The following is a 26,331-nucleotide window of genomic DNA, read 5'->3' as shown; positions in this document are numbered from 1 at the left end:
GTTTAGAATCACCTTATAATGTAGGATTTTTTTCATCTAACTACAAATTCGGTAGTGACCGACCGAACTTTTGGTTTTGGCCAAAAATTGGAGGAAACTTCGGCTCAGCCGAAACCTGCGGTCGGAATGTCGCATGTCGGATTACATTCGGCTGTACTCGGGTGCGTCTTATGGCTCATGACTCTAAGTTCTCGTCAGTTGTCTTTTCTTTAGAGAAGAAGATCTAAAGATCCTTCGTATTTATATTTTTGCAATTACTTTATAGTTACACAACAGTCCCGTTTAACCGAATTTCCGGATCACCCGAATCATAGAAATACTTTTTTATTACTATACAGGGTGTTCTTTAAACCCTGTCACATCCGAAACCACGATGATCAGTATGAGCAAGAAGACATATTGGCACATTAGAATAAATTTTTAGAACGAATAAAATTTACAAAAATAAAATATTTAAAAAACCAAATGGTTGCTTACTTCTACAGGGGAGAAACGAGGAGGGGGGAGGGGAAGTCTGATATACCGTCAAACGCGCAGCGGCGCCCCTCTCGCTTCTCCCCTGCAGAAGTATGCAACCATTTGTTTTTTTTAAATATTTTCTTTAAAATAAATTTGTTTGTTCTAAATATTTTCTTTAAAATAAATTTGTTTGTTCTAAATATTTTTTTAAATATGCTAATATGTCTTCTTGCCTATATTGATCATCGTGGTTTCGGATGTGACAGGGTTTAAAGAACACCCTGTATGGATGCAGTTCTTCTCATACGGAGCAAAAGAAAATATCACATTTTTTACTTTTAGTGTTGTATTTGATCATGCAGGAATGTTTGTATATGTTTTAAGAAATTTCATATTTTCATTTATTCTATGCCGCACATTTTCGCTACCAACATAATATTTTCCGGTTTAACCGAATTTTCGTTCAATCGGAACCTCATCGGTCCCATTAAATTCGGTTAAACGGGACTTTCGAGTAATAAGTTAAAGTTTCTATAGCGTACATTGAAGAACTGATACATAGAATAACATAACAACGAACCAAAACGCGCTAAAAATAAACTAATTTAACTATTTGACGGCGACAAATACATATTTTCTTCGTAAGGTTAAATGTTAACGACACCTATAATTACTTTACACGACTTGAAGGCTATGCATCATGTTTGTTGCAGTATATTTTAAACAACAAAATCTTCATCTTCTTAACAACAGGTGGAACCTGTTTTAAAGCAGATTTTTTAAGTTGCAAAATTACATGTGTCCTCGACTCTGTATACGAGTACAACCATAACCACAAGATCCTACTTCCTCTACATTCATACATCTTCTCATGCACACACGCCGATTATTCCGACTTTTGACATGTCCATCTTCAAGTGTTTGTTGGAGCCTTGTCTTTCTCTTTACGTGAATTCATCAAAATTAGCATCTTAGTCGTTTTATGGGCCTGCCACACACTTGACGAGTGGCACGGGAAGTAGCGAGGAAAGGCGGCAGAGACGTAGTGCGGCAACATAACTCGTCGTGCCCACAGCTCCCCATTTTGTCGGTTTTTGAGCGCGAGTCAAAGGACCGGCAATATGAGCGCGAGTGGTTGACCGCATAATCGCGCATCGAGCGCTCACACAAGACGCACGCGTCATTTTTGAATGATGTATATTTCTTTGTATGACATTGATATAATTAGCTGTACTAAAAATGCATAGCGCGCACGCTGTCAAAGTTTCATCGTCCATTGTAGAGAAAGACAAATGACAAGTGCGGAGCGTCGCGATTGATTGCGCGAGTAGAGCAGTGTGTGGGCGGAGAGGGCGGCAGCGCGAGGGGCATGAGCATGAGCAGCGCAAGGAGCATCGTGTGGCGGGGCTATTAGCAGTTCTTTCGGCGAGCATTCGCTCTACATATTCGAACCAAAGCAGAACTTAAGTATGAAATACGAAACATCGATACAGTATGTGAGTGATAAGTACCTACATAAGAAATCCAGGATAAGTAAGTTTTATTATGCACTGCATTACTGGGGATTCCCCCCCGAACCTTACAGTACATATTAAGCCTGGGGGTAGATAAACGGGGTAGGGATTGAATGGTATAATAAGAATACATATATACATTTATGTTATAATACATAACAATATGTAAGTGAACAATAATGAACTGTCTGTTTTTCCTGCCCAAACAATGAATGCGAGACATTGGGGTATTAGTGGTAATCTATCAATCATTAATGAGAAACGTCAGTACCCTACGGGAAATTGGAAACAAAAAATGTTTTCGCGCGCGCGGTAAAAATTAGAGCATTCAATTATGCTATAAATTTTCTTGAAAATGTTCGAAAAAAAGTATTTTCATAAAACTAACTGCGTGTCGAGATTTTATTGAAAGTCACACCACTGTTTTTCAGTAACAACAAATAATTTCGATTTATGTCACTTTTTTACAACTAAGCAACCATAGTGACTTTGCATCTTAAAGAACATAATTTTACGCTTTGAAAGGCATATTATTCAAGTCAAAAGATACTTTTTTAGGGTTAGTGATTTTTGCCTGAACGGCGACGATATTATGTATTTATATTTAGGTATATTGTCGGCGGAAATTCGTGTAGTTTGCCTAAGAGATTGAAAAGAAAAAAACCTGGTTATTATAAGTGGATTTTATGCATCGCAACAGGCCAGGAGACCCATTAAATAATAGACGATCAAACTACTAAGCCGAATTTATTTTTACAAATATGTATCGTACATAGAATTAAGAACAGTCATTTAGGTATATTGTCGGCGGAAATTCGAAATACCACGGGGAGCGCAGTTTGCCTAAGAGATTGAAAAGAAAAAAACCTGGTTAATATAAATGTATATAAATATCGATTTTCGTCTTAATATATGAACAAACACTAAAAATACGATTTTTGCATCGCAAAAGGCCAGGAGACCCATTAAATAATAGACGATCAAACTACTAAGCCAAATTTATTTAAAAAAAATATGCATCGTATTATCAGCGCTATGACATTTTTTAAAGTTTTGTAATTATTATTTTTTTATTTATTTACAATTTTAAAAAACCCGTTAGGGTTACATTAGAAATTTAATATTGTCTAGTCATTTTATGTCTCGTCTAGTCTAGTTAGTTCAGTCATCGTGTGCTTTTTCAGATTGATTTTAAATTTGTCTCCAGTAAAGGTTTTCAAGTAGTAAGGTAAGTCGTTGTAGTGTTTAAGTCCATTATGTAGTATTTTTGATTGTCCTGTGTTTGTCTTTGCTTTTTCAATATGATAGTGTTGTTGTTGTCTGGTGTTATATTTGTGTATGTCAGCATTTTTGACTAATATTATGTCGTCGTCTTGTATGTTTCCCAGTGTTATTTTGTTGAAATTACTCCGCCAGTGACGTCACATGTTCTAGTCTCCGAGTTCTGCTGATTAGTGAGTTCGCTTGTCAAGTTTTAAATATTGGACCACTAATGAAAAAGATATCGGCTCTCAAACATCTGTTCGAACTGTCGCATTAATTGATGTGACATATTTTAAAACAAAACAGACGCGGGAATAGAACGTCGAACTTTGTTTTTTGTTGGAGGTAATTTTATTTTTGGAAAGTGATTCAAAAATCTCCAAACTTGCCACAAACGAGATAACTTTTGGAAAGAAAAATAACAAGTTCATTACTATTATTATTATTATTATGAATAACTTATATGGGGGCTTTACAAAAGTGATTTGAATATTTATTTCAATTTGATCTAAAATTAAAAATTTAAATCAAACTTTTAAGTATTTTGTCATCACACGCTACGGATGTATTTAAAATATTGATAGAACAGATGAGTTTTAAGTTTTTTCCGAAACATCACTTTACTCTCACAGTTTCGCACTTCTGCTGGGAGAGCATTCTATACCATAGGGTCCGGACCCGCGAATCGCGTTCACTTAATTTAGTGAGCTGGTTGCGTACAAACGACTGTTCCTATCGCCATAGATGCAGCTCACCTAAGCATAAGACGTCTATCAGCTAGTTCATTTGCATTAACATTATCTTTACCATAGCTAAGTATAAACATTTGATATTTTTTTATGATACGCGATAGGTGCTTCAAGAAAGCATTTAAAAGTTAACGAAAAAAAAATATTAAGAAATAAATCATGCGTAAATATAATAGGTATGATTTTCGTATAAAATTAAATGCAAAACTTTTTTTTGCTCTACTAGAAAAAAATAGTTGGGACACCACATTCAAATAGTTAACCTTTAAATGATCAAAAAAGAATTCAATTTAGACTCATTTAAGTACTGTTTGGAAATGTTGTAATTAATACCAGCCACCAGTAAAGACAGTAATAAGCCTTAAAAATAAAAGGAACAAACAAAACTAGCATGGCTCATTATCATAAAAAGGTACTATTTATTTATTTTATTTGGAAAACTGACAGTTCTACATATTTATAGTTCATGGTCTCAGAACCAATAGCAGATTTCCACAAATTGAACAATGCAATCATAATACATTTCAGAGTATATTATTAACTAGCAGAAAAAAGTATAGTACGTGCTAGAAAAATCGGCTCTCGGGGCCTCATAATTTATTTTTTGTTAGAAGCAATCGAAATGTAAAAAAGAAGTATCTGTCGTATCGTGTATCGAATAATGTTACTAAATCCACACAAAATAAACAGATACAATATAAGAGTATTAATGGGCTACCGCTATAGTCGCCCATATGGTTAGGTATAGTTTACAGCAAAACAATGGGCCGTAGAAGTCGAGAATCGCAAGCGCAACAACGAAACTATCCATTGCACATCTATTGTTAAATCTTATACAAAGACTACTATTTTCGGAATTAGTTCTCGAATAATGTTACTAAATCCACACAAAATAAACAGATACAATATAAGAGTATTAATGGGCTACCGCTATAGTCGCCCATATGGTTAGGTATAGTTTACAGCAAAACAATGGGCCGTAGAAGTCGAGAATCGCAAGCGCAACAACGAAACTATCCATTGCACATCTATTGTTAAATCTTATACAAAGACTACTATTTTCGGAATTAGTTCTCGAATTTGAAAAAATTGACGGCCATTCCGAAGGTGCCCAAATCACTCGCCGCCGTACAAAACTTTCAATAGTTGCATGTAGAGTCGACAGGTACCATTGTATGACAAGGAAGTTAAAATGATATCTTTATTGCTGTGTCCGTTTTCATAAAATATAATATCATGGAAAGCATAGCTTTATTCCGATTTAGACCAGCACAACTATCACAATACAGCGTAATAATCAAAGTTCAAACAGAAGGTTAAGAAATATGTGTTAAAAAACTTATAAATTAAATATATGTACATTGTTATTATTAAAGTGCGCATAAGAATACGTTTATGTGTGCCACATTTCAAGATTCAAAATAAATAAATAAAATACCTTTATTATACTGCCCTTTAGGGCGCTTCAGATAAATAAATACCATTTGTAACAAATAATTGTACGATACGATCTTTAGCATGTAATTAGAATGTATTAAATAAAAGTTTAAGTATATATACTTAAACTTTTATTTAATACATTGCATTTTTACATATGATGATGTAAATTACTATTGCAAAGGTAGAATAATATTTCTCTTAGAAGAAGTACAAATATAATAATAATTGAACAACTTTTAAAAAATTAACAAAATTTTAAGAAACAAATTTATCCTTTAAATAAAAACAGATTTCGTGATGGTTTAAGAGACTACAATAAACATGATTTTTTCAATAGATTTTAAACAAATGAAAAAAAGGATTGGAGAATATTTGTATAATATACAAAATACATGATATTTTTTCAAGATTAATGCATCAGATTTTTAAGGCTATTTATTTCATGTTTTATACAGCTAGTCAGGTACTGAGAAAAAAAATAGGAACTTACCCTAGAAGTCATGTAGCGCAGGAAAAAATCCAGTATGAAAGACTTTCCCTTTCGGAATGCTCCAGCAACTGATATGACGACGATACTTCTGTCCTTGACATCTTTTTGCAGCATGAGCTCTGTGAGAGCATCCTCATCCAGAGTAAAGGAATGCTCCCCATCCGTATTAACTATTTGAATAGCGTGCGCCATTCCTTTTGGTGGTGGTTTTTCTATTGCCAGTGCAAAAAAATCATCAGTAAATTAAACTAAATTCTAAATTTAAAACAAGTTATATTTTTTTACCAAAAAATATTCAGTAAGTACCTACACTGAATTTTGATTTTTGATCATAATGATCCAAGTCAAATTAATATTAAAGCTGACAAACAATTTGAACAATTGTATTGCTTTGTGAACGAGGCAAAACAGCGCACAAAGCATAGGTAAAAGAAAACAATAAATAACAACATGAATAATATTTTTGTTTGAAATAAAATCTGATGCTAGATGTAAAATACTTTTTTTGTGCAAATATGTTTTCATTAGTTGATAGGGAATACTAATAAAGTAATCATTTTAAGGATGGTAAAGCGTAGATATATATTTAAGATCAAAACATTTCAAAAACAACACTGTTGTTTGTAGGTACACCAATGAACAAAACTTATGATTGACAGTCGCTGCACAGACTACCTTAACGAAGACACATTTAACTGCACACGAATTAACGAACCTTTGGCACACAATATTTATTTATTACACAAATATTTCACTAACGAACATAGGTCACAATGAACAGGTGGTTATACGTCTGCTTTTCCGCGATGTAATCATACTAAATGTCATTACAAGTTACAGATTTTTACCAAATACACGCAGAATACAATTTGAGCATTTTAACACGTGTAAACACATTTGCAAATAATCTAATGATAAACCACGTCAAACGACAGATTGCAAAACTCAACGTTGGAATAGAATGCAAATTGTCGAAGTACAGAGAAAGAATCAAAGTAACCGTAGGAATTGGATGCACAGAAAACGTCGCGATATTTTGTAATCACCAAATTCATGAACACGTTACGAATTTACCCACCGCAATATAACACGACGAATATTAAATTATTTACCTCCACTTTCATCTAACGAATATTCCCTGTGTTTACGTCCCTCGAATTCAGCCATTTCTCATTTGTGATAAATTACCAGAACTGACGTAACACAAATCTGATAGCGCACGATGTTCATGTTATTCAAAAAGTACCTATTTGATATTCAATTTTAAAAACTTATAAATATTTACCGACTAATCTTGTAATCTGAACTATATTTTTTTATTATGTGAAATATTATTTTCAACCATTTGATACAACCTATAGCACAATATTTACAAATATTTTTTTTTTTTAATAAAAATATAAATCTTGCTACATTTATATTATTATAGTATGGCAGCACCAGAGTGTCACTGTCAAATTCTCCTGTGAAGTGCACGGCGGGGCATGGAATTAGGTTATTGCCTTATACAGTATTACAAAATTATATGTTTATTTTAACTTGTCCCTTCATCTAAAATTAACTAAAAATGCAGGTAATACATTTATTTTGATAAATAAATTCTTAAAACATATCTACGCTTAATTATACATAATATTAATATTAAGTTTATCCGACTAAAACGGTCTGATTATTGATCATTTTTCATTATTAACGACCAAGGAATAATTCGACTAATAAACTATAATTTTTCTGGTGTTTTCAAATATATACGTGTATTTCCTTAAGGTAAAATGAAAATCTTGACACTAAAAATAATCCAGTCTTACTTCTTTCATTGTGCACATTATATTTAGCCCAGCTATGGATGAGTGCTTCTCATATGAAAAAAAAACAACAGTGTTCTCTCTTTCTATTTGCCCCTTATCATTATCACTATAATTATTCCCCTCTCCCCTTTTCCTCTACTTTCATTAAATTTTTGTAAAAAATTACCTCAAGCTCGCTGATAATATTGTTTATCTAATATGATGAAAACAATAACTTCAATAAATCACGCACACCTTCGATTTTTCGAGTTTATGAATTAATTTCGAAATAATCAAAAGTCCACATTTATGCAGGCCAGGGGTTGCCCACATGTGCTTTGAGATTTTCTGTTGGTCCGCAGAAATACTTGTCGCCCAAAATGGTTGGGAAACGCTGCTCTAGAACATATTTCGAATATGCTTGTCTTTTGATGGGTGATTAAAATAGGTGATTTTATTGTCTTTTGTATGCTGACGATGCCGTGCTTCTTGCTAACAACAAAGAGGACTTGCAATTCTTGGTAACAAAAGTGTATGATGTATGCAAGGGAAGCGATTTGCTGATGAATGTCGATAGATTGAATGTGATGGTTTTTGAAAGAAATGAAAGTATGACTATATGTGAAATCACTGTGAATGGGGTTATACTGAAATAGGTAGAGGAATTTGTGTATCTGGGAAGTATGTTTACTAGGGATGGAATGAGTGAGAAATACATTGAAAGAAGGGTGAGTGTCGGGAACAGTGAACTAATTAAATTATTTTACTAAATCGAATCAACTTTGGCAAATAAATGTTTGTCGCATGAGGCAAAATTAGCAGTTCACAATGGAGTCCTGATGCCGACCCTGATGTATGGGAGCTAAGTATGGACCTGGAAAAGTTATTAAAGTAGGCTGAATACTGTCGAAATGCGATCTCTCAGGCAAATGTGTGGTAAAACTATTTACGATAGATGCACAAATGTCGAGATCCATACATTATGTAAGACTAAAATAAGCATTATCAACAAAATCAAGAGAGATCTGCATTGGTTTGGACATGCAGAGTGAATGGACGGCGAAAGGACAACTAAAAAGATTTACGAAGCAAATGTTGATGGATGCAGAAATAGAGGAAGACCGAGAAAGTCATATCATGACCTAATCCAACCAATATTTAGTGTAGAGGAAGCAAGATCATGGCAATGATATGGGATTCTATTCTCTCTGCCTACCCTTACGGGGAAACGGTGAGATGGCTTGTTGTTGTATAAATAATTTTATTTTCTATTGATTTTAGAACCCCAATGAAGATACAGAATGGAATGATGTTCTCAGAGCTAAAGGTATTATCCCAGCCAAGGAAAAGGCAATTACCGAAGAGTCCATCGTCTCTATGCTTGAAGACACAATTCAACAAAAACAGGAAACGAGTAAGTTTCATTTTAACAAAGTTGTAAATATATCCAAATCCTATCTGTCATCATCAACCTTGATGATGGACGCTGTAATGGAATTCAAAATTTCAGCAAATAGTGCGAAGGACACAGCACAATTACCCAAAATAAACTCACTGTACATCTGAACTTATTCTGTCTATCAAGGTTTATATTATTTACATTTAGAATGCAAATAAAATTGTGCGTTGGTTTGAACATGTAGAGCGAATGCGCAGTGAAAAAACAGCTAAAAAAATTACAATACGAATGTTGATGGATGAGGAGAACGAGAAAGACATGGCATGGCCAAATTCAACAAATACTTAAAGTTGGACATGTCAAAAGTCAGAATAATCAGGGTGCGTACGTAGTCTGTACGTCAAGACGTGGTATGGCATTCTTTCCTCTTTGTCTCCCCCTACACGGAAACGGTTTTATGATTTGTTTGTTATGTGTTGATATGTAGGATTAGGTTGTTGAGGCTTGGAGTTCCTACCCCAGTTAGAGATTAACAGAAGACCTGTTGCTGTTTGATGTTTATTTATTACATGGCAAATAAAAAATGAATTATGTTGGGCGAGTGTTACGGTGATTAAGAGTTGAAGAGACTGCACTTGAACTACATGCTGAAACTGTGTGACTGATTGAACTGGACTGACTGGTCGACTGAACTGAATTGACTGACTGGCGTTACCACTCCCTGTGGTCTTTTTATAGGCCACGTTCCTTTGTAGTTCATTTTTTCATGGTAAGGACGATGTGAATGCATGCTGAACGATGCTCCCGATGTTAGAGTTGCATTATATGTTGTATTGGATTGTATAGAAAATGATGACATTGCTTTCTCCGGTCATCGCACTATTTCAGGTGAAATATTTTAGCACGTGTGTGTCATCGATTGTGGACTATGAACCTCACAGATATATTTATTTAATTGTTCAAACTTTTTACCAAATATATTTATACAACATATATAACATACATAATTCATTTTTATATTTTAGAACATAAAAAATTGTCAGCCCTTGAATTAGACGAGTTGGACGAATTGGAGGACTCTGAAGATGAAGCCGTGCTGGAGGAGTATAGGAGGAAGAGGATAGCAGAGATCAAACTCTTGGCAGGGAAGCCACGCTTTGGGGCAGTACGGGAAATATCCGGACAAGATTATGTGCAGGAGGTCAACAATGCTGGAAAGGAAATTTGGGTTATTATTCATCTTTACAAACAAGGGTAAGTGTACTCATTTTTAGAAACAATCGCAACAGAGAGGGAAAACATTTTAGAGAAGGAAATATGAACCTGTCATTGGCTGGTTTAAGTGGCCAATTTATGCACAGTGTAATGTTCACCATTCTGCCAATGTTTAAACATCCACATTGCCTCAACTCTTCCACCTGTCTTTTGTGAAGTTTGTGTGGAATGTGAATGTTTAAACATTGGCAGAATGGTGAATGTTGCACAGTGTGGAAATGGCGTGCCTTGTAAATGTCTATACTTCCATAATTCCTTCTCTAAATTCTTCTCTGTTCTCCATCTCTGTTGTGATATGTCAATGACAGAAACCTTCATTTTTTTTCATTGAACATGCTCAAAATATTGTTCTCATTTTTAATTGTAGTGCAACAATTTTTTTTTGTGAAAAAGAAATCGTTCTTATAATTTAACCAAATAATCTTGAGGGCCATTTTCAACGAGTTGTAAATAACTCACTATTAAAAAATCAAGCTGGGGTAGAGTGGGGTTCGAACCACGGACCTTCGATCCGTGAGTCCGAGCTAGTGTCTCGAACCACAACCCGATTCAATTGATTATTTTAGAGAAATTTATATATTTTAATTAGGTTGTGATTGTGGTCCCGTGGTAGATTCGTAGACTCATTGATTAGAGGTTCGAACCCTTCTCCACCACAACGTATTATATGATGTCCCATTTTGGCTTTAGAAAATGGCCTTAAAATTTAATATGATGTGGTAATTGGCAAATATTTCTAATATTTAGAATGCAAATATTTATAATATTTAGAATGAAAATGTTTCTAATATCTCTCTAAAAAAATGTTTACAAATAAAAAAGCTTGTAATTCTAAATAAAAAAGGTTATGTATACAAAATGTCACCTATTGTATCTCTGAAAAGTCCATATTGATCTTTGTTGAATTGCCAAAAAAATGAAAATTACCATGACAGTTAAATATTAAATTTTTTATTTATTGTAAAAGTAAAACATAAAACGGTAAATTAAAATGGTCAATGATGCAATAAAACAAGCCGACCAGTTTTCTTTGCCGAGTTTTTTAAAGAATTTTCTTCTTGCTCTTCGCTGTGTCAGTGTGGCCAGGTCAGGTAAATGACTTATTTACTAACAAATTGCAGGATTCCCTTGTGCGCTCTTCTGAATCAGCACATGGTGGAATTATCCAACAAGTTCCCTTACACCAAGTTCCTGAAGTCTATAGCGCAGACATGTATACCGAACTTCCCAGAGAAGAACCTCCCCAGTATGTTTGTGTACTACGAAGGAGAACTCAAGAAACAGATTGTCGGCCCCATTGAATTTAGAGGCCCAAATGTTTCTCTCAACGGTATGTGTAAATTTGTAACTAAAATATATTTTTAAAAATATACCTTTTATTCGATGTAGAAATGAATATTTATAAACTAAACAATGTACAACGCAGGTAAGACTTTGTAAAAGAAATAGGCTCTTGTATTTGGTGCATTGCCAAAGCCCTTTGTTTGTATCGCACGTAGCGTAAATGAGAGCGAAATACGATTTTGATTGCATTATAAGGAGATGGATATATGAGATACCAACAAACTTACGAATCAAAGTAATGACAGAATAAGGGCTCTCTGTGTTAAATATAACTAGAGCTTTTTCCAGAACCAGAGTTTTCGACGCGATGGCTACTCTTAGGTAAAAATCCTGAAAAATAAAATTGAGTGAAGATAAGCCTGTCTCGCGTTGTAGTGGTTGGGGAATTTGCCTGCCATCCTCTAGGATCTGGGATCAATTTCTTGCAGGGCGGACGTGGTGATATATTGGTTTTAAAAATATAGAGTTTGTCCAAACCTTTGTAAACAAGAACTGGATTCAACTCCCTGGGGAGCTGCTTACATCAACATATTACAACAGAGATGAAGAACATTTAGGAGAAGGAAATATAGAAGAACAGATGAAAGAATTGAAGGAATATAGATGTTCAAATATGGGCAGAATGGTGAATGTTACACAGTGTGTTAAGTGGCCACTTAAACCAGCCATTGACAGGTCATAAGCCCTGTAGATGCCTAGACTTCTATATTTCCTTCTCCTAAATGTTCTTCATCGCTGTTGTAATATGTTGATATAGTATTTCATTGTTCCTGGACAAAGCCTAAAGCGTAAGACTGACCACCTTACCTTCCGTATAACAAAAATGATCAAGATATGCTTCAATTGGAGTACCACCTATGCACCATTGGTTGTGGAAAGGAAAATAATTATGAAAAATAAGTTTACATATTGTTTAATTTCCAGCTTATAAACAATTACTTGTAAAACATTCTAGTGTGGAATCAATATTTTAATTATGTTCTTTCTAAGCATTGAAAAAGTTGTTACTGTATATACTCCACTGTAAATACTTATGTATGTATGTAATGTAAAAGGTCTTGTACCTTTAATTCTTGGAAAAATAAAATAAATAAATATTGCTATAATAATAAGTGTGCATAATATGTATGGTATGGAATGTAATGTCTGTCTAGTTAAGGGGCAATGTTTTAAATAAAAAAATACATTAAAATTAATATTACATAACAAAACTACACATAAAGTTTGTGTGAAATCACCAAAATAAATTTGATATTCCGACCGGTTTCAGAACATATTACTTTGTCAAGGTTTAAAAATAAACTATGTAATACAAAACATTAAAGACATATTAGATATTAGCAATGATGAATTTTAGGTGTCTTATTTGTTATTTGGTAAGTTTTAAAATATTTCATGTTAGTTTTTTTTAAGCTCTGACAAGGAAACAGTCATATTCCTAAACCGGTCGGCATATTAAATTTATTTGAGTGATTTTACACAAAGTACATACATAGTTATATTATTTAAATAATAGATTACTAAATTCTATATCATCGGTGATACTACAATATCCCATATAGTTATTGATAGTTAAATAGATTTTTTTGGCAAGGGAATTTTAAAAGCATTCTGTTAATATGTTACGATTTTAATCAACCAAAAATAATGCTAGAGTATTAGAAAAACTATCATTATTTAAAGTAAAAATAGCAATAATTTAAAACTAGCGACTCTTAATCCCTATAGCGAATTTATTTCAGCAAAATATTTTTGTAAAAGAAAAAGGGTAATGGGGATATTGGAGTATCACCGACGATATATTGTAATATTTTGACATATTATAAAATATGGAATATTTTTTTTAGAACTCGAATACCTTTTGGGACAAACTGGTGCGATCGAGACATCCATCACAAAAGACCCGAAGAAAGGAATCAAAGATAAAATGTTTGCAGACTTGGAAGATTCCAAGGATTGGTAGCAATTTATTTATTTTTTACTGTGTGCACAAAGACAATACATATTGACTATTCATTTTATCAAACATACGCTTTAAAAATTTTATACATATTATTTATTGAAATAAAAGAAAGATTTTACTTTAAAAAAAGCTTTATTTCTGTATTATTGTATAAATAGGTATCGGACGGTGTTAACATCCTCTGTGTGCGTTTAATGTGAGTACACATTTTGCTATATACGTTTCTGTGTTTATTTTGGAACGCATTCCAAGATCGAAGACTTTGGATAATATTTGTGTGGCGTGCTCCTGCATACATACTACAAGCTCCGGAAGTTTCTCAAGGGCAGAGATGGCCAGTTCAGGATTGGAGGCATCCAGGCAACTCATCAGGGTAGCGAGACCTAGGTGGTGAAAAAATAAATAAAACCAATAAACAAAAAAATGTGATCGCACGGCGATGATTATTGGTCTAAAATATTTTAAACCAGTTGTAATGTTTATTGTTAATCCATCTCAATTTACCAGAACACATAGGTAAAACAAAAAAACATACTACTGTTTTTTGTTGAAAAATTGCTTGGAATTTTTCACACAATGCAAAATTGGCAGTGATTAACTTCTTGATTAATAAGTTTTATAAGATTAGTAGTGCAATCTATTACGGCTTTCATAAGTCTGTTGATTGGCTAAGTATTCATGAAAAAGCTGTGTTCTGCAGAGTTAGTTATTTTCAATAGAAAAAAATATGTATGTAAATTAACACACTTTATGCGGACTTCATTATAATGTAACAGGTTAATGCAGCAGTAAAAAAATCAGCGAAAAGTTAGATCATTAGTACTTTTATAAAAATCACTTTACCTCCTAAAATATCAGTTAATTTTAAATAAAATTTCGACTACCCCCTCACCCACATACTGCTTATCAACATCTAATAAGAGGAAATAATAGTCAATAACACATCATAAAAAAATATATAGGTTAATTTTGTATCATGCGTAGATGTCATTGACAGTCCAAACCTTTACATAATCTGGAAATACAAGTGAAATGAATACCACGTCCCAATGGCATCATAGGCAAAAAGAGATTAAAAGGTTTAAACTCCACTAAAATCAGCAGATGGAAGAATTGAAGAAATATTGACGTTCAAATTTAATTTGACTCTCCCCTATTTAATGTGTTTCTCCATTCATCTTCACTTTATTTCCTTTTTCTATTTTTTTTATAATGAATTACATGTTAAGTGTAATAGTTGTGAGTTTATTTTTGTTATTTTCTATAATATTTTATATGTATTTTTAACTGTACGAGGTCCGTTTAAAAAGTATTCGACCATAATTTTTATTGGCAAAACAAATATCGCTTTGAAAGCGGAGCTTATATGACCGTTTGTAGGTATACCTAGTGCGCATGCTCAATTTTTTCACGACCACAGCGCCACTCAGTCGCTGCCACGCTTTTGAAGAGTAAGAACGTGTACGCAATTGTCGTCGGATTTTAGTTTTAACAAAATGACAGAAAAAGTTGAACAACGTTACTGCATCAAGGGACGACCCAGAAACCAAGTTCCAGTCATCACAATCGAAGCATTCAACATCCCCGAGGCCCAAAAAAACAAGGCAGGTCCGCAGCAATGTGAAAATCATGCTGAACCGTCTTTTTTGACTCCAGTAGCGTGGTTCGTCATGAGTACGCTCCACACGGCACTACTGTCACCAAGGACTACAACCGAGAGGTTCTGCGTCACCTTCGGGATGCAGTGAGACGCAAACGGCCAGACCTGTGGGCAAATGGCAGTTGGCAACTTCATCATGATAATGCACCCGCTCATTCTTCACACATGATACGGAGTTTCTTAGCCAAACATAACACACCTGTGGTTCGTCAACCTCCTTACTCTCCTGATCTCGCTCCTCTGGCTTTTTCCCCAGCTGAAAATGCCTTTGAAAGGGACCAAATTTCAGACCAGGGAAGACATCATAAACATTGCAACGGACCACCTGCGCGCCATACCAAAACAGTCTTTCCAGCGTCGCTTCCGGGAGTGGCAGAACCGCTGGGAGAAGTGTGTAGCAGCTCAAGGGGACTACTTTGAAGGGGATTAGTGTCATTTAATTGTATCTCGATATATGTTGTTTTTATGAATAACAGTCGGATACTTTTTAAACAGATCTCTATATTGTCCTCTGAGCCCTCTGGGCGTTTATCAAATAAATAAATAAATATAGGCAAATGGTGAATTTTACACAGTATGTAAAATGGCCACTTACGTAGCCAATGGCAGGTCTCATAAGCCCAGTAAACGGCTAAACTTCCATATTCCCGTTGTAATAAATGGGTCGGCGATCAACGTGTTGAGTCACTCACCTGTGTCTGTGTCGACAGTGGACGCGATAACGTTGTTGAGTATGGTGATGGGCGAGGGGTGTGTCGGGGCGGGGGCGTGGTGAGGGGAGCGGGAGCGCTCTCCCCACTCCCCCCCATCCGCTCCGGGCGCTCCCTGTCCTCCCCCACTGTCCCCTACTGTGCTGGAGGCGCCCACAGCACCGACAGAGGAAAGGATAGGATGGGAACTGAAAAAAATCACATTTGTCGAGTCGTTATAACGAGGTACGATTGCCAAAACATCATAACCAACAAAAACAATATTTAATCGGTGAATATTTGATCTAATATTGATGTTTTTCGATGACATTTCTTGATAAAACTCCATAGTTAATGATTTTGATAAAATTATAAATAAATTTATTAATAAAACTTCTTGGTTTAGTTTGAATTGAGTGAACCAAGACTGGTGAATTGTTTACAACGTTTACAGCTTTTATACTATTTTTAACATATTTTGGAGGTAAGAAGATCAAATAAGCATTTTAACAGGGGACAGAAAACACAAATATTTACAACTGGTTTGCTAAACAGTTTATTTCTAGGAGTTATTGAACCGAAATAGGGACTAAGCATTTATTTTTTATAAGGCGGGAAAAACAGTAAACGGTAAACAGTAAATATATTTGCAATGTTAGTATTAGAACACACATAACAATATGTATGATATGTGTGCCCTATTTTAAGATTTAAATAAAAAAATATTAAAAAATAAAAAATAAACACACGGCGAAATACAAGAGAGTGGGAAATACACATTTTAACAGGTTAAGTTAGCACAATACTTTTAACAATGTTTGATTATGTCCAAATGCTTGCAGACCGGCTGGATTTCCTCCCTAGGGAGTTGTTCATATTTAAATTTACTTCAACAGAGAGGGAAAACATTTTTGAGAAGGGAATATGGAAGTCTAGGCATTTACAGAGCTTATGACCTGTCATTGGCTGGTTTATTTTTGTTTCAAATTTGTTCATACCTAGGGTATGTCCATATACTTCTTATTTTCTCAAACTGAACGGTTTGGGTAGGTAGGAAGAAATCGCCCTATTACTTGTATATGTAAATAAGTGATTCGATGGTAAGGAGATAAGTGAGACAGTTTCATGAAGGTCACGATTATGTGCACGACGACGAACGAAGTGGGCGTCCCCTATTATCATTATTGATAACGAATACATCGTAATTTCTACATTTATTTCAACAGAGACGGAAAACATTGTTGAGAAGGGAATATGGAAGTCTGGGCATTTACAGGGCTTATGACCTGTCATTGGCTGGTTCAAGTGGCCACTTTACACACTGTGTAACATTCACCATTCTGCCCATGTTTGAACATCCACATTTCCTCAACTCTTCCATCTGTTGACTTTTGTGAAGTAAAAGAGCTGAAACCTTTATTCATTCAGAGATTCATCCGGCTGAACCCTAGGGAGGAAATCCAGCCAGTCTGCAAGCATTTGGACATAATCAAACATTGTTGAATTACTACCCGGTAAAAGGAGAAGTTTAAAAATTGGAAAATTGTTTTCAAGCGTTGCCTAGTAGGTGATTTGGTTCAGCCGGATGAATCTCACCCACGCGATAAAGGTTGAGTTGAGGAAATGTGGATGTTCAAACATGGGCAGAATGGTGAATGTTACACAGTGTGTAAAGTGGCCACTTAAACCAGCCAATGACAGGTCATAAGCTCTGTAAATGCCTAGACTTCCATATTCCCTTCTCAAAAATGTTTTCCCTTTCTGTTGAAATAAATTTAAAAATCAATACTTTTAAGTTTACATACCTATAGATAAATGACGAAATGTTTTAAGATACATACCTAGATAATGCATTTGTTTATGGAATGAAGTAATTCATTTTGATAATAAATTTTATGTTGATTATATTATTTTAGTAGTAAATAAATAAATAAAACGGAGCATAGTTGTATATTAAATTAATGGTTAAAGTAAAGGAGAATTAGTATAAAAGCTGTAAACATTGTAAACAATTTATCAGTCTTAAAAATGCCTACTAAGGCGAAAGCGTTCATTGGCCAAAATAATAAAAAATTAAAACTAAACCAAGAAGTTTTATTGATAGCTTTATTTATAATTTCATCAAAATCATTAATATTTTACCTTCTCAATTATTAAGGAATATATTTTGAGAATCAAATTTGTTTTGAATATTTTTTTAATGATGTCAAATTTTGTTTGAAACATTTATTACAAAATTACAAACCTCAAAATATGATGATAATCTCTGAAATAGTCATTGGCTCCTGCTGCGTCAAACGCCATATACCCCTGCAGCAACGTGGCGAATCTCTGTATCAGCTGAGCCAGGTCCTTCAGGTGGCCGTGCTTGGTGATCAGGGCGAAGTAGCTGTCCAGCACCATGTGCAGCCTCTTCCGATAGGTGGCGGAGAAGAGCGAAGGCTGCAGCATCTCCAGGATGGCCAGGGTCTGTGTGAAGTAGGCGGCGTGACCCCCGTTGCGGAAGGGGCCCCACTCGAGGTGGCAGCGCCCCTTGAGGAGCGTCCCAAGGAGCCCTAGCTGGCGCAGGGCTAGGCGAGGATGCTGTCTGCACAGCGATCTGCAGCTCGCTTCCAAACCGGGGATTCTGCAAAAATCAATTAAGGTCTTTTAACCGAGGCAAGTTTATTTTTTGGAACTCTTGAGCGACCTGTCAAAGAGTCTTTTACGCTAAAATTTAAAGAAGGTATTTGCATTTATTTGTTTATACTTTTACATTGTTTGTATTCTTTTTTTTATACAGAATAATGTTTCGGGGTGTCCCGTGCCTAGGGAAACTGTGCATTGATATATATGTATATACTAGATGCAGCACTAAGCCCCCATCTTATGTTCCATTCAATGTAAGTTTCGGAACTTAATTTGTAGTTAGTAAATGTGAAGCAGCATAAAAAGGCGTGACATACAGCTTTGAATTCACAGTATACTGTTGTAGACAATTAGTATTTTTTACTCTACTGCGCGTTTTGCACGGCAATGTTGACGTGACAATGCTTATTATTTAGAACATCATTTCAAACTATCGTTCTATGAAGCATCATCTCCATTTAATTATACCTGGGTGGTTATTTGTAGTTTATATAACTTATGACCTGAAAAATGAAGTTTTTGAATCATGCTGGATGCGTGAAAGTTGTGAATGGGACATTTTTTTGCACATTTTCTCCAATTTTTATACAAATAGCTTTTTGTTTTTCCACGCTAGGCTTGGCAATTTATTCTAGTTTGAAACTACCCTGCTGGAAAGAAAGTTTTTCTTGGATTGAGGACGATAGAGTCTCCAGTTATGACCCCTTAAATTTGTGTTAGGATTTAATTGATACATCTCGTGCAGGGGGCAGTCATAGTAATTATTGAGTATCTTATAAGTTTCTATCAAGCCCCCTCTCTTCGTCGTATATATATACAAACAACAGTGGATACAAACTTTTTGATCCATTCCTTGGAATGGGGTGTAGCGGCAAGAGCAGTAAACATACAGTGTGATATTTTGTCCACTATACTGGTTGATGTTTCTGCAAAACAAAATAGAGTAAAATTATATTCATATAAACAGTATAAAAATACATACAAAAATTGTAAACAAATAAATAGTAAACCTAGTAAACCTGAAACTCTGATAAAAACATTAGGTGTTAATATAATAATATTAAAATGCATCCTTTTTTTCCAAATTTAAAATGAGCAACAAAAATAAAAAAATGGTAACAAATTATACGTCGTTCGAAAGCTAATTTTCTGGTCTACAAGATATTGTTTGCTTTCATCATCATCACTCCCTTTCCGCACCGAATGGTGCATTGGTACACCAATCGCAGAGTAACTTCATTTTTGTAACATGACGGTAAGATGATCAGTCTTACGCTTCGGATGCCAGTCCAGAAACTATAAAATATTCTAGTGTAAAAACACCTTATTAAATCAATAAATGCACTGCACCACGACACCGACCATGGAGATCATCGAGTTCGTTTCAGGTTTCCGGATGGCACGTGATGTAATTAAAATACATAAATTGACTTACCGACAGCATCCAATTCATCGGCCTCAGACATGACAATATCGTTCAAGGGCAGGCGACCTTTGGTGTTTAGCAGATGCAGTATCTTAGGAACTCTCATGTAGAGAAGAAGAATGAAGGATTGCAAGATAGGATCCGGATTATGGAGCTTGTTCTCCAGGCTGATGATGGCGCTCATGATGGAGTGGTCATCCTGGAGGCTCTCTAGGAGTAGAGGCAGCCGGGACTCCATCCTCAGGCAGGCCTGCTCACGATTGGAGCATTGTGAAGCTTCTTCGAGGATGTATGATATTAAAACACCAATCTGTAACAAATTCAAAGAATTATAATAATTTTAAAGAAACAAACAAATGATCACGCCGATTCCCCGTGGAGGGAAGGCAGAGAGGATATAACGCTAATTTTGTCTATCTTTGCATACGGACCTCGTTTCCTCTACATTTAATCATCTTCTCACGCATGTACAACCATTTTTCTGACTTCTGACATGTTCATCTTCAAGTATTTGTTGAATTTGATCATGCTATGTCTTTCTCGGTCTTTTTGCATTCATCAACATTTTATTGTAAATCCTTTTAGCTATTTCTTCGCTGTCCAAAACAATTCACCTCTACTTTCTTGATTTTGTCACTGATGCTTGTCTCAGGCTTACCTATACCTATGTGAAATGCCCTTGAAAAACAATTGATGAATTATTTTCTTTCTTTCCTAATTTGGATATTTTATTTATTTATTTACACAAACCTATTATAAAAAAATAATAACATATCCCAAACTCTATGAGACCAAAAGCCCTCTGTTGAATTGGAATACAACATAATGGAAAGTGGAAGCATGGACATTATTTAAGAACCCAAAAATAAAAATTATAACATAAACATCTATTTTAATCCCATCTGGACAATACGATTAATAATAAATAAATCTAAGTAATATCTCGCAGCAATCTCCCGCAATGGTCTCTTCCCTTAGACAGAATCCAAACTTGAACATTTCTCTTGAAAATGGCTTTCGTTTTGGAGAACTTAATATGTTCATCGAGGACATTGAACACTCTTGGGGCCACAAAAGAGAAATTTCGCTAAGTGTTACAAATAACTTTCCTACCGTGTCTTTATCATTTTATATGCTAAACATGTTGTTTTATTAGTGAGAAGAATTTGGTAGGCATCAACAAACCTGTTCATGGGTCAAGCGAAGAATATCTTCAGGAGTATGATGTTTAGGAGTGGTTTTATCTCGCCCTTGCCATATTCTGGGACTCTTTGTCAAGGCTGAGATCAACTCTAGCACCGTTGTTGCTTCCCAATCACTGAAATTAAAATAATATTATTAAAAAAATAATAAAGACAATACAAGGTATTTGATCTATTGCGAAGGAGATGACGCCATTATGAGTTAGCTGACTGTTGTGTACACTTCGTGGTCATTGTTTGAAATGCCAAAGAAAATTTAAAATCCCGTTGCTTGTGAGATAAGGTCTGTAATTCGTTTCCTTCATGCATACCAAACAGCAGGGAGCCCTTTTATGAAATAGGAACTCAGAAGCTTTGCCGCACTATGACGAGCGCCTATAAAATGGTGGAAGTTTATACAGAAAAACAGTTAAAGGTCTAAAGATTTTTTCATGATATTTTCTTTTCCTAAATATGTACTTGTTTTCTTTAACCTGTCAAACGGGACGTGTTTTCCGGATATACCTCTCAGGTTAATGTTTGTTACCCAAACTGATCCTTGGGTTGGAGAGAGAGAGAAATTGGTGGAGAGGTTAATATTTAAGTGTTTGTTACCTATTGGGAGTCAAGAGAGCGGTCAGACATCCATGGAGGGTTCTCCAAGAAGCTCTGTGCGCCAGTAGAGCCACCAGCAACTCCTGCCACTGTGCTCCCCCGGATCTGAACATAAGTTTCATCTGAAATTAAAGATAAAGTAACAGTTAATAATTAACAACAATTCAGCACCTGCTTCCAATATTTTAATGTTATTATTATTATTATTATGGATAACTTATATAGCGCCATTTTCGCAATAAAATACCTCAAGGGCGCTTTACATGGTGATTCTATTATTAAGTTCATTTAATTGAAGCTTTTAAATTTGTTATTTTTATAATAATTTATTCTGTTGTCACATGCTACGGATTTATTCAAATGATTTAGAGAACAAGTGGGTTTTAAGTTTTTTCCGAAACATCACATCACCTTCACAGCCTCGCACCTCTGCTGGGAGAGCATTCCATGCCATAGGGCCTGCGACGGCAAATGCGCGTTCACCAAATTTAGTGCGCTGTTTGCGTAGAGGTATAATAACTTTTCCTCTCGCCGTAGACGTAGCTGATCTAAGCGTGAGACGCCTGTCAGCTAGTTCATCTGGAATGCATAGTTCCCTTAGATATTCTGGAGCCGAGTTGTGCAGTGACTTATACATTAGCCAACAGAGTTTGTATTCGACCCTCTGTGGAAAACGTAGCCAGTGTAGTTCCCGAAGTAGTGGAGTGATATGACTGAACTTAGAGATTCCGAAAATAAGTCTCGCTGCGGCATTCAATACAGATTGTAGGCGAGTCATTTTGTTCATTGGTAGACCTGCATAGATACCATTACAATAATCGACTCTAGACACTACAAACGCATTTATTAATTGACGGGCGGCATCAACCGGCAAATTTTTGCATATGCATTTAATTTGTCTCAGCTGGTAGAAGCATGAACTTATCGTTCTACTAATTTGAGCGTCAAGAGATAGGTCAGAATTGAGTAAAACTCCCAGTAGTTTAACGGTGGGTAAAGCGGTACTCCCTACATTGGGTAGGGCCGTATCCTGGATCAAATTCTGTCGTCTGGCTGAAGCCACCCATAGTTGTTCAGTTAACACTAAAATTATTTCAAAACAAATCCCAACAGGCAAATATGGAATATGATTTTATTCCTAAACTGTTTGTATTACTGGGTAGTCGATTAAAATATTTTATTTTATTATAAGGAGTAATGTCCGGTGAATACGACGAATGGGGTAAGACTTCCCATTTGAGCGTTTTCAAGTATAGTTTGACTGGCCTTGCAACATGTGGCCGAGCGTTGTCATGCTGAAAAATTACTTTGTCATGTCTCTCCTCGTATTGTGGTCATTTTTCTTTAAATGCTCGGCTCAAACGCATCAATTGTAGTCGATAGCTATCTCCCGAGAGGAGCTCATAATGGACTACACCCAGCTGATCCCACCAAAGGTTTTGCCTTCGATGTTGATGCATGGCCAGGCTTACCCTATGATTTTCTATGCTTCGGATTATCATAGTGTATCCACTTTTCATCACCAGTTACAATACAATGCAAAAAAAATTTTCTTTTCTGCCACCGGAGAAGCTGTTCAGACGTGAAAAAACGCCGTTTGATGTCTCATGGCTTCAATTCATACGGAACCCAATTTTCTTGCTTTTGAGTTATTCCTAATGATTTTAAATGTTTGGCAACTGTTGTGTGATCAACTCCTAATGATTCTGCAAGTTTATTTTGCCTCTGACATGGATCTTTGTCAAGTAATGCTTCCAATTTTTTGTCTTCAAACTTTTTCGGTGCGCTTTATCTTCAATATCAAAATCATTATTTTTTAAGCGTCGAAACCAATCTCTGCATGTTGTTTCCGAAGGAGCATGGTCACCTTAAGTCTCCACAAGAATGAGGAAGTTGACTGTTTTTTTAAAATATATATTTTTTAAACTAAACAAAATTGAAATTTTTCATTATCTACTACAATTAAAAGAATCGCCAATTCAAAGGCTTTTTAGTTGAAATGTGAATATAAAGATCCTCTGCTGCTTAATAAGGTACGTTGACTTTCAAGAGAAAACATTTTTAAAATAAAATTAATTTGGGTATTAGAAACATTAATTGCTGTACTGCTGATCTTTGGCTTTTTTGACTGATAAGTTCGCTGACTACTGGCCTAACCTAACCCGATAAATGTTTTCTTTTACCTGAGTATTGGGATTGTCGCCGAGTAACTCTGGCTGCAAGTTGGCCATCCAGTCGATGATGAGGCCGGCTGCGTCCCCCCCCGTGGCCAGCGTGAGCTGCTGGCCCTCTCCCTGCCCCTGCCCCTCCTCCAACTTCACCCGCGTCACGCTTCCGTCCTGCTGCCTCTCCAGGATGCTGACCATGGCCTCCATGAGCACCTTGGTGTCGTGGATCTCCATCAGGTGGCGGCCCACTTGCTCCAGCATGTTGATCGGGCACGACTCCAGAGCTAGAAAGATTCAGAGATGATTCAATAATTTACAAGAAATTAGATATAAAAAATCAACGATACATATTTTGGCTTAGTTTGTTAGTCTACAACAAATAAAAAATAGCCATTCGATTTTTTGTTTTTAACTTAAAAAAAATAATGATTAGTAGATTCATATCAACATCGTAGTTTGATTTTAAATACTAACTAAATGTATAAATGAGTTCAGATAAATTCGCCTCGTAGTGTAGCGGTTGGGGCGTTTGCCTATCACGCTTGAGTTCCTAGGTTCGATTCCTAGCAGGGTGGACATGAAATATTGGTTTTAAAAGTACGCTGTAAATGTCATTCCTGGCACCTGAAGCATAAGGCTGATTACCTTACCTTTATGTAACAAATGATCGAGATGAGTTGCAGTTGGAGTACCAATGCAGTACCTTTGGCACCACTGGGTGGAGATAAGGAAATGATGAAGATTAATCAAACAAATAAGTACAGTTTGAAATATGAAAATGAGTGAGTTCAGTAGTTTTTTATTTATTTGTTAATAGATTATTAAACTAAGCCAAATTAAAAAAAAAATATATATATATTATATGTATCGTATTATCAGCGCCATGATTTTTTAAAAGTTTTTGATTTCTGAAATTACTCCGCGTGTGACATCTCAAGTTCTCTTCCGCTTCTTCTCTGATTGTCAGTTCTGCAGATTGGTGAGGTCCGTTGACAGTAAGTAAACCGGAAATTTTCCAAAACTCTCTTATCATTAATAGGAACTAGTGACATTGTTCAAAGTAGTATGATTTTATTAAAATAATTTTTATTCTTTTTTTGTACATTTTCAAGAAACTTTGCCTACAATTTAATGCCCTAATTTTTACCGCGCTCAAGAAAACATTTTTTCTATCCAATTTCCCGTACGGCTGAAGTTCCTCATTATAAAAATTAACAAAAGTAAAATTCTCTTACTTTTTACTAAGAAGTCTTTGGTCATTTTCTTGCCAGGAATATTATTAAAAACTTCCAACTGATCAGATATGGTCTTTTCAATATCAGTTTTCACTACAATATTCTCCCCATTAGGTCCCTTCTTCACTCCCTCCGAAAAGGCCTTCAAAAGGGACACCAGAGGGCTCTTGGACGTCTGGTAGTGCTGGAGCAATGTATCCGCCACTTTGGTAAGGGGCTCATCAAACGGGGTGTCGCGACAGTGTAGAAGCAGCCTTACGAGCGGACAGGAGTAGCGAATTTCTTTGAGGAAACCGCTGACAAACTGGTAGCACTTAGGACTCTCTAGAATAAGCCCCAAGTAAATGACAACGCATTGGATGAAAGGGCAATCGGTTACTTGGAAGTTTTTATTTCTTGTGCATTTTGTTTCGCTGGAGACAATCTAAAAAAACAAGATTAAATGTTAATACAAACTTCTATTTGACAGATATTTCAATGTGAAGTGTTATGTATAGTCTGTATTGTTGTATGGCTGTGGGCCTTAGACTTTGAAGGTGAACATTATGAATGGGCTGGAAGATTTTGAGATGTGGTTACATTACAGAATGCTTAAGACATCTCGGACAGACCTGACAACAAACTCAGAAGTCTTAAGTTGAGCTAGATCAAACAGAAAACTCTTAACAACCATAAAAGTTTAATATCTGAGGCATATAATTTATTTATTTTATTATTATCGAGACTGGATTAGGTTCAGGGCTGCGGAACAGATTTTCCGCCTAGCACAGGACAGAGACACCTATGCCAGGATGATTGCCAACATTGAGGATACCTGATAGGCGAGATAATAATTATGTTACTAAAAAAACATTGTATTTTTTTATCAATAATATCTTTTGCGCATAATTTATCTTTTGAAAAAATAGTTATTTTGGGTTAAATTTATTTTCCATTTGTTTTCTTGTGACTTAGTCGAAAAACTAAGTTTGATAAATGACTCGGAAATGTAGTGTTTTGAGTTTTGGTATAATACCAGGATTTACTGGCATTAGACAGGAATCGAA

At 35.4% G+C, this 26,331-nt stretch overlaps 3 protein-coding genes across 3 annotated transcripts in view; 1 reads left to right on the top strand and 2 right to left on the bottom strand.

The window, feature by feature from the left end:
- atl (atlastin GTPase) overlaps positions 1-7,110 on the bottom strand; it is a 54,641-nt gene extending 47,531 nt beyond the window's left edge. The window contains exons 1-2 of the mRNA XM_088224578.1: positions 7,028-7,110; positions 5,916-6,127 (exon numbers count right to left, since the gene is read on the bottom strand). Of these exons, the coding sequence (XP_088080704.1) occupies positions 5,916-6,127; positions 7,028-7,082 (267 nt within the window). The 5' untranslated portion in view covers positions 7,083-7,110. The remainder of the gene's footprint in view (positions 1-5,915; positions 6,128-7,027) is intronic.
- A 230-nt stretch (positions 7,111-7,340) lies between these two features.
- On the top strand, positions 7,341-13,812 carry viaf (viral IAP-associated factor). The gene is made up of 5 exons (XM_088224577.1): positions 7,341-7,488; positions 8,984-9,116; positions 10,127-10,355; positions 11,498-11,706; positions 13,568-13,812. The coding sequence occupies exons 1-5, from the start codon at positions 7,483-7,485 to the stop codon at positions 13,681-13,683; spliced, it is 693 nt and encodes a 230-aa protein (XP_088080703.1). The 5' UTR covers positions 7,341-7,482; the 3' UTR covers positions 13,684-13,812.
- Positions 13,797-26,331, bottom strand: part of IntS1 (integrator complex subunit 1) — a 39,456-nt gene continuing 26,921 nt past the window's right edge. The window contains exons 24-32 of the mRNA XM_088224576.1: positions 25,286-25,709; positions 24,066-24,334; positions 21,883-22,004; positions 21,272-21,404; positions 20,096-20,396; positions 19,499-19,586; positions 18,278-18,658; positions 16,036-16,241; positions 13,797-14,066 (exon numbers count right to left, since the gene is read on the bottom strand). Coding sequence (XP_088080702.1) covers positions 13,855-14,066; positions 16,036-16,241; positions 18,278-18,658; positions 19,499-19,586; positions 20,096-20,396; positions 21,272-21,404; positions 21,883-22,004; positions 24,066-24,334; positions 25,286-25,709 — 2,136 coding nt within the window. The 3' untranslated portion in view covers positions 13,797-13,854. The remainder of the gene's footprint in view (positions 14,067-16,035; positions 16,242-18,277; positions 18,659-19,498; positions 19,587-20,095; positions 20,397-21,271; positions 21,405-21,882; positions 22,005-24,065; positions 24,335-25,285; positions 25,710-26,331) is intronic.

This window comes from Micrasema longulum, unplaced genomic scaffold (genome assembly GCF_059751315.1).
Source record: "Micrasema longulum isolate JH-2025_06_02 unplaced genomic scaffold, ASM5975131v1 h1tg000299l, whole genome shotgun sequence".
Classification (NCBI taxonomy): Eukaryota; Metazoa; Arthropoda; class Insecta; order Trichoptera; family Brachycentridae; genus Micrasema; species Micrasema longulum.
The sequence above is the reverse complement of the archived record's forward strand: the minus strand, read 5'-3'. Positions and strand labels throughout refer to the sequence as shown.

What these genes read in the sequence shown, in the direction of transcription:
- viaf (XM_088224577.1), top strand. An exon ending in TCAACAAAAACAGGAAACGA is followed by an intron (nt 9,117 to 10,126) that starts GTAAGTTTCATT and finishes TTTATATTTTAG; the next exon opens with AACATAAAAAATTGTCAGCC. An exon ending in ATTCATCTTTACAAACAAGG is followed by an intron (nt 10,356 to 11,497) that starts GTAAGTGTACTC and finishes AACAAATTGCAG; the next exon opens with GATTCCCTTGTGCGCTCTTC.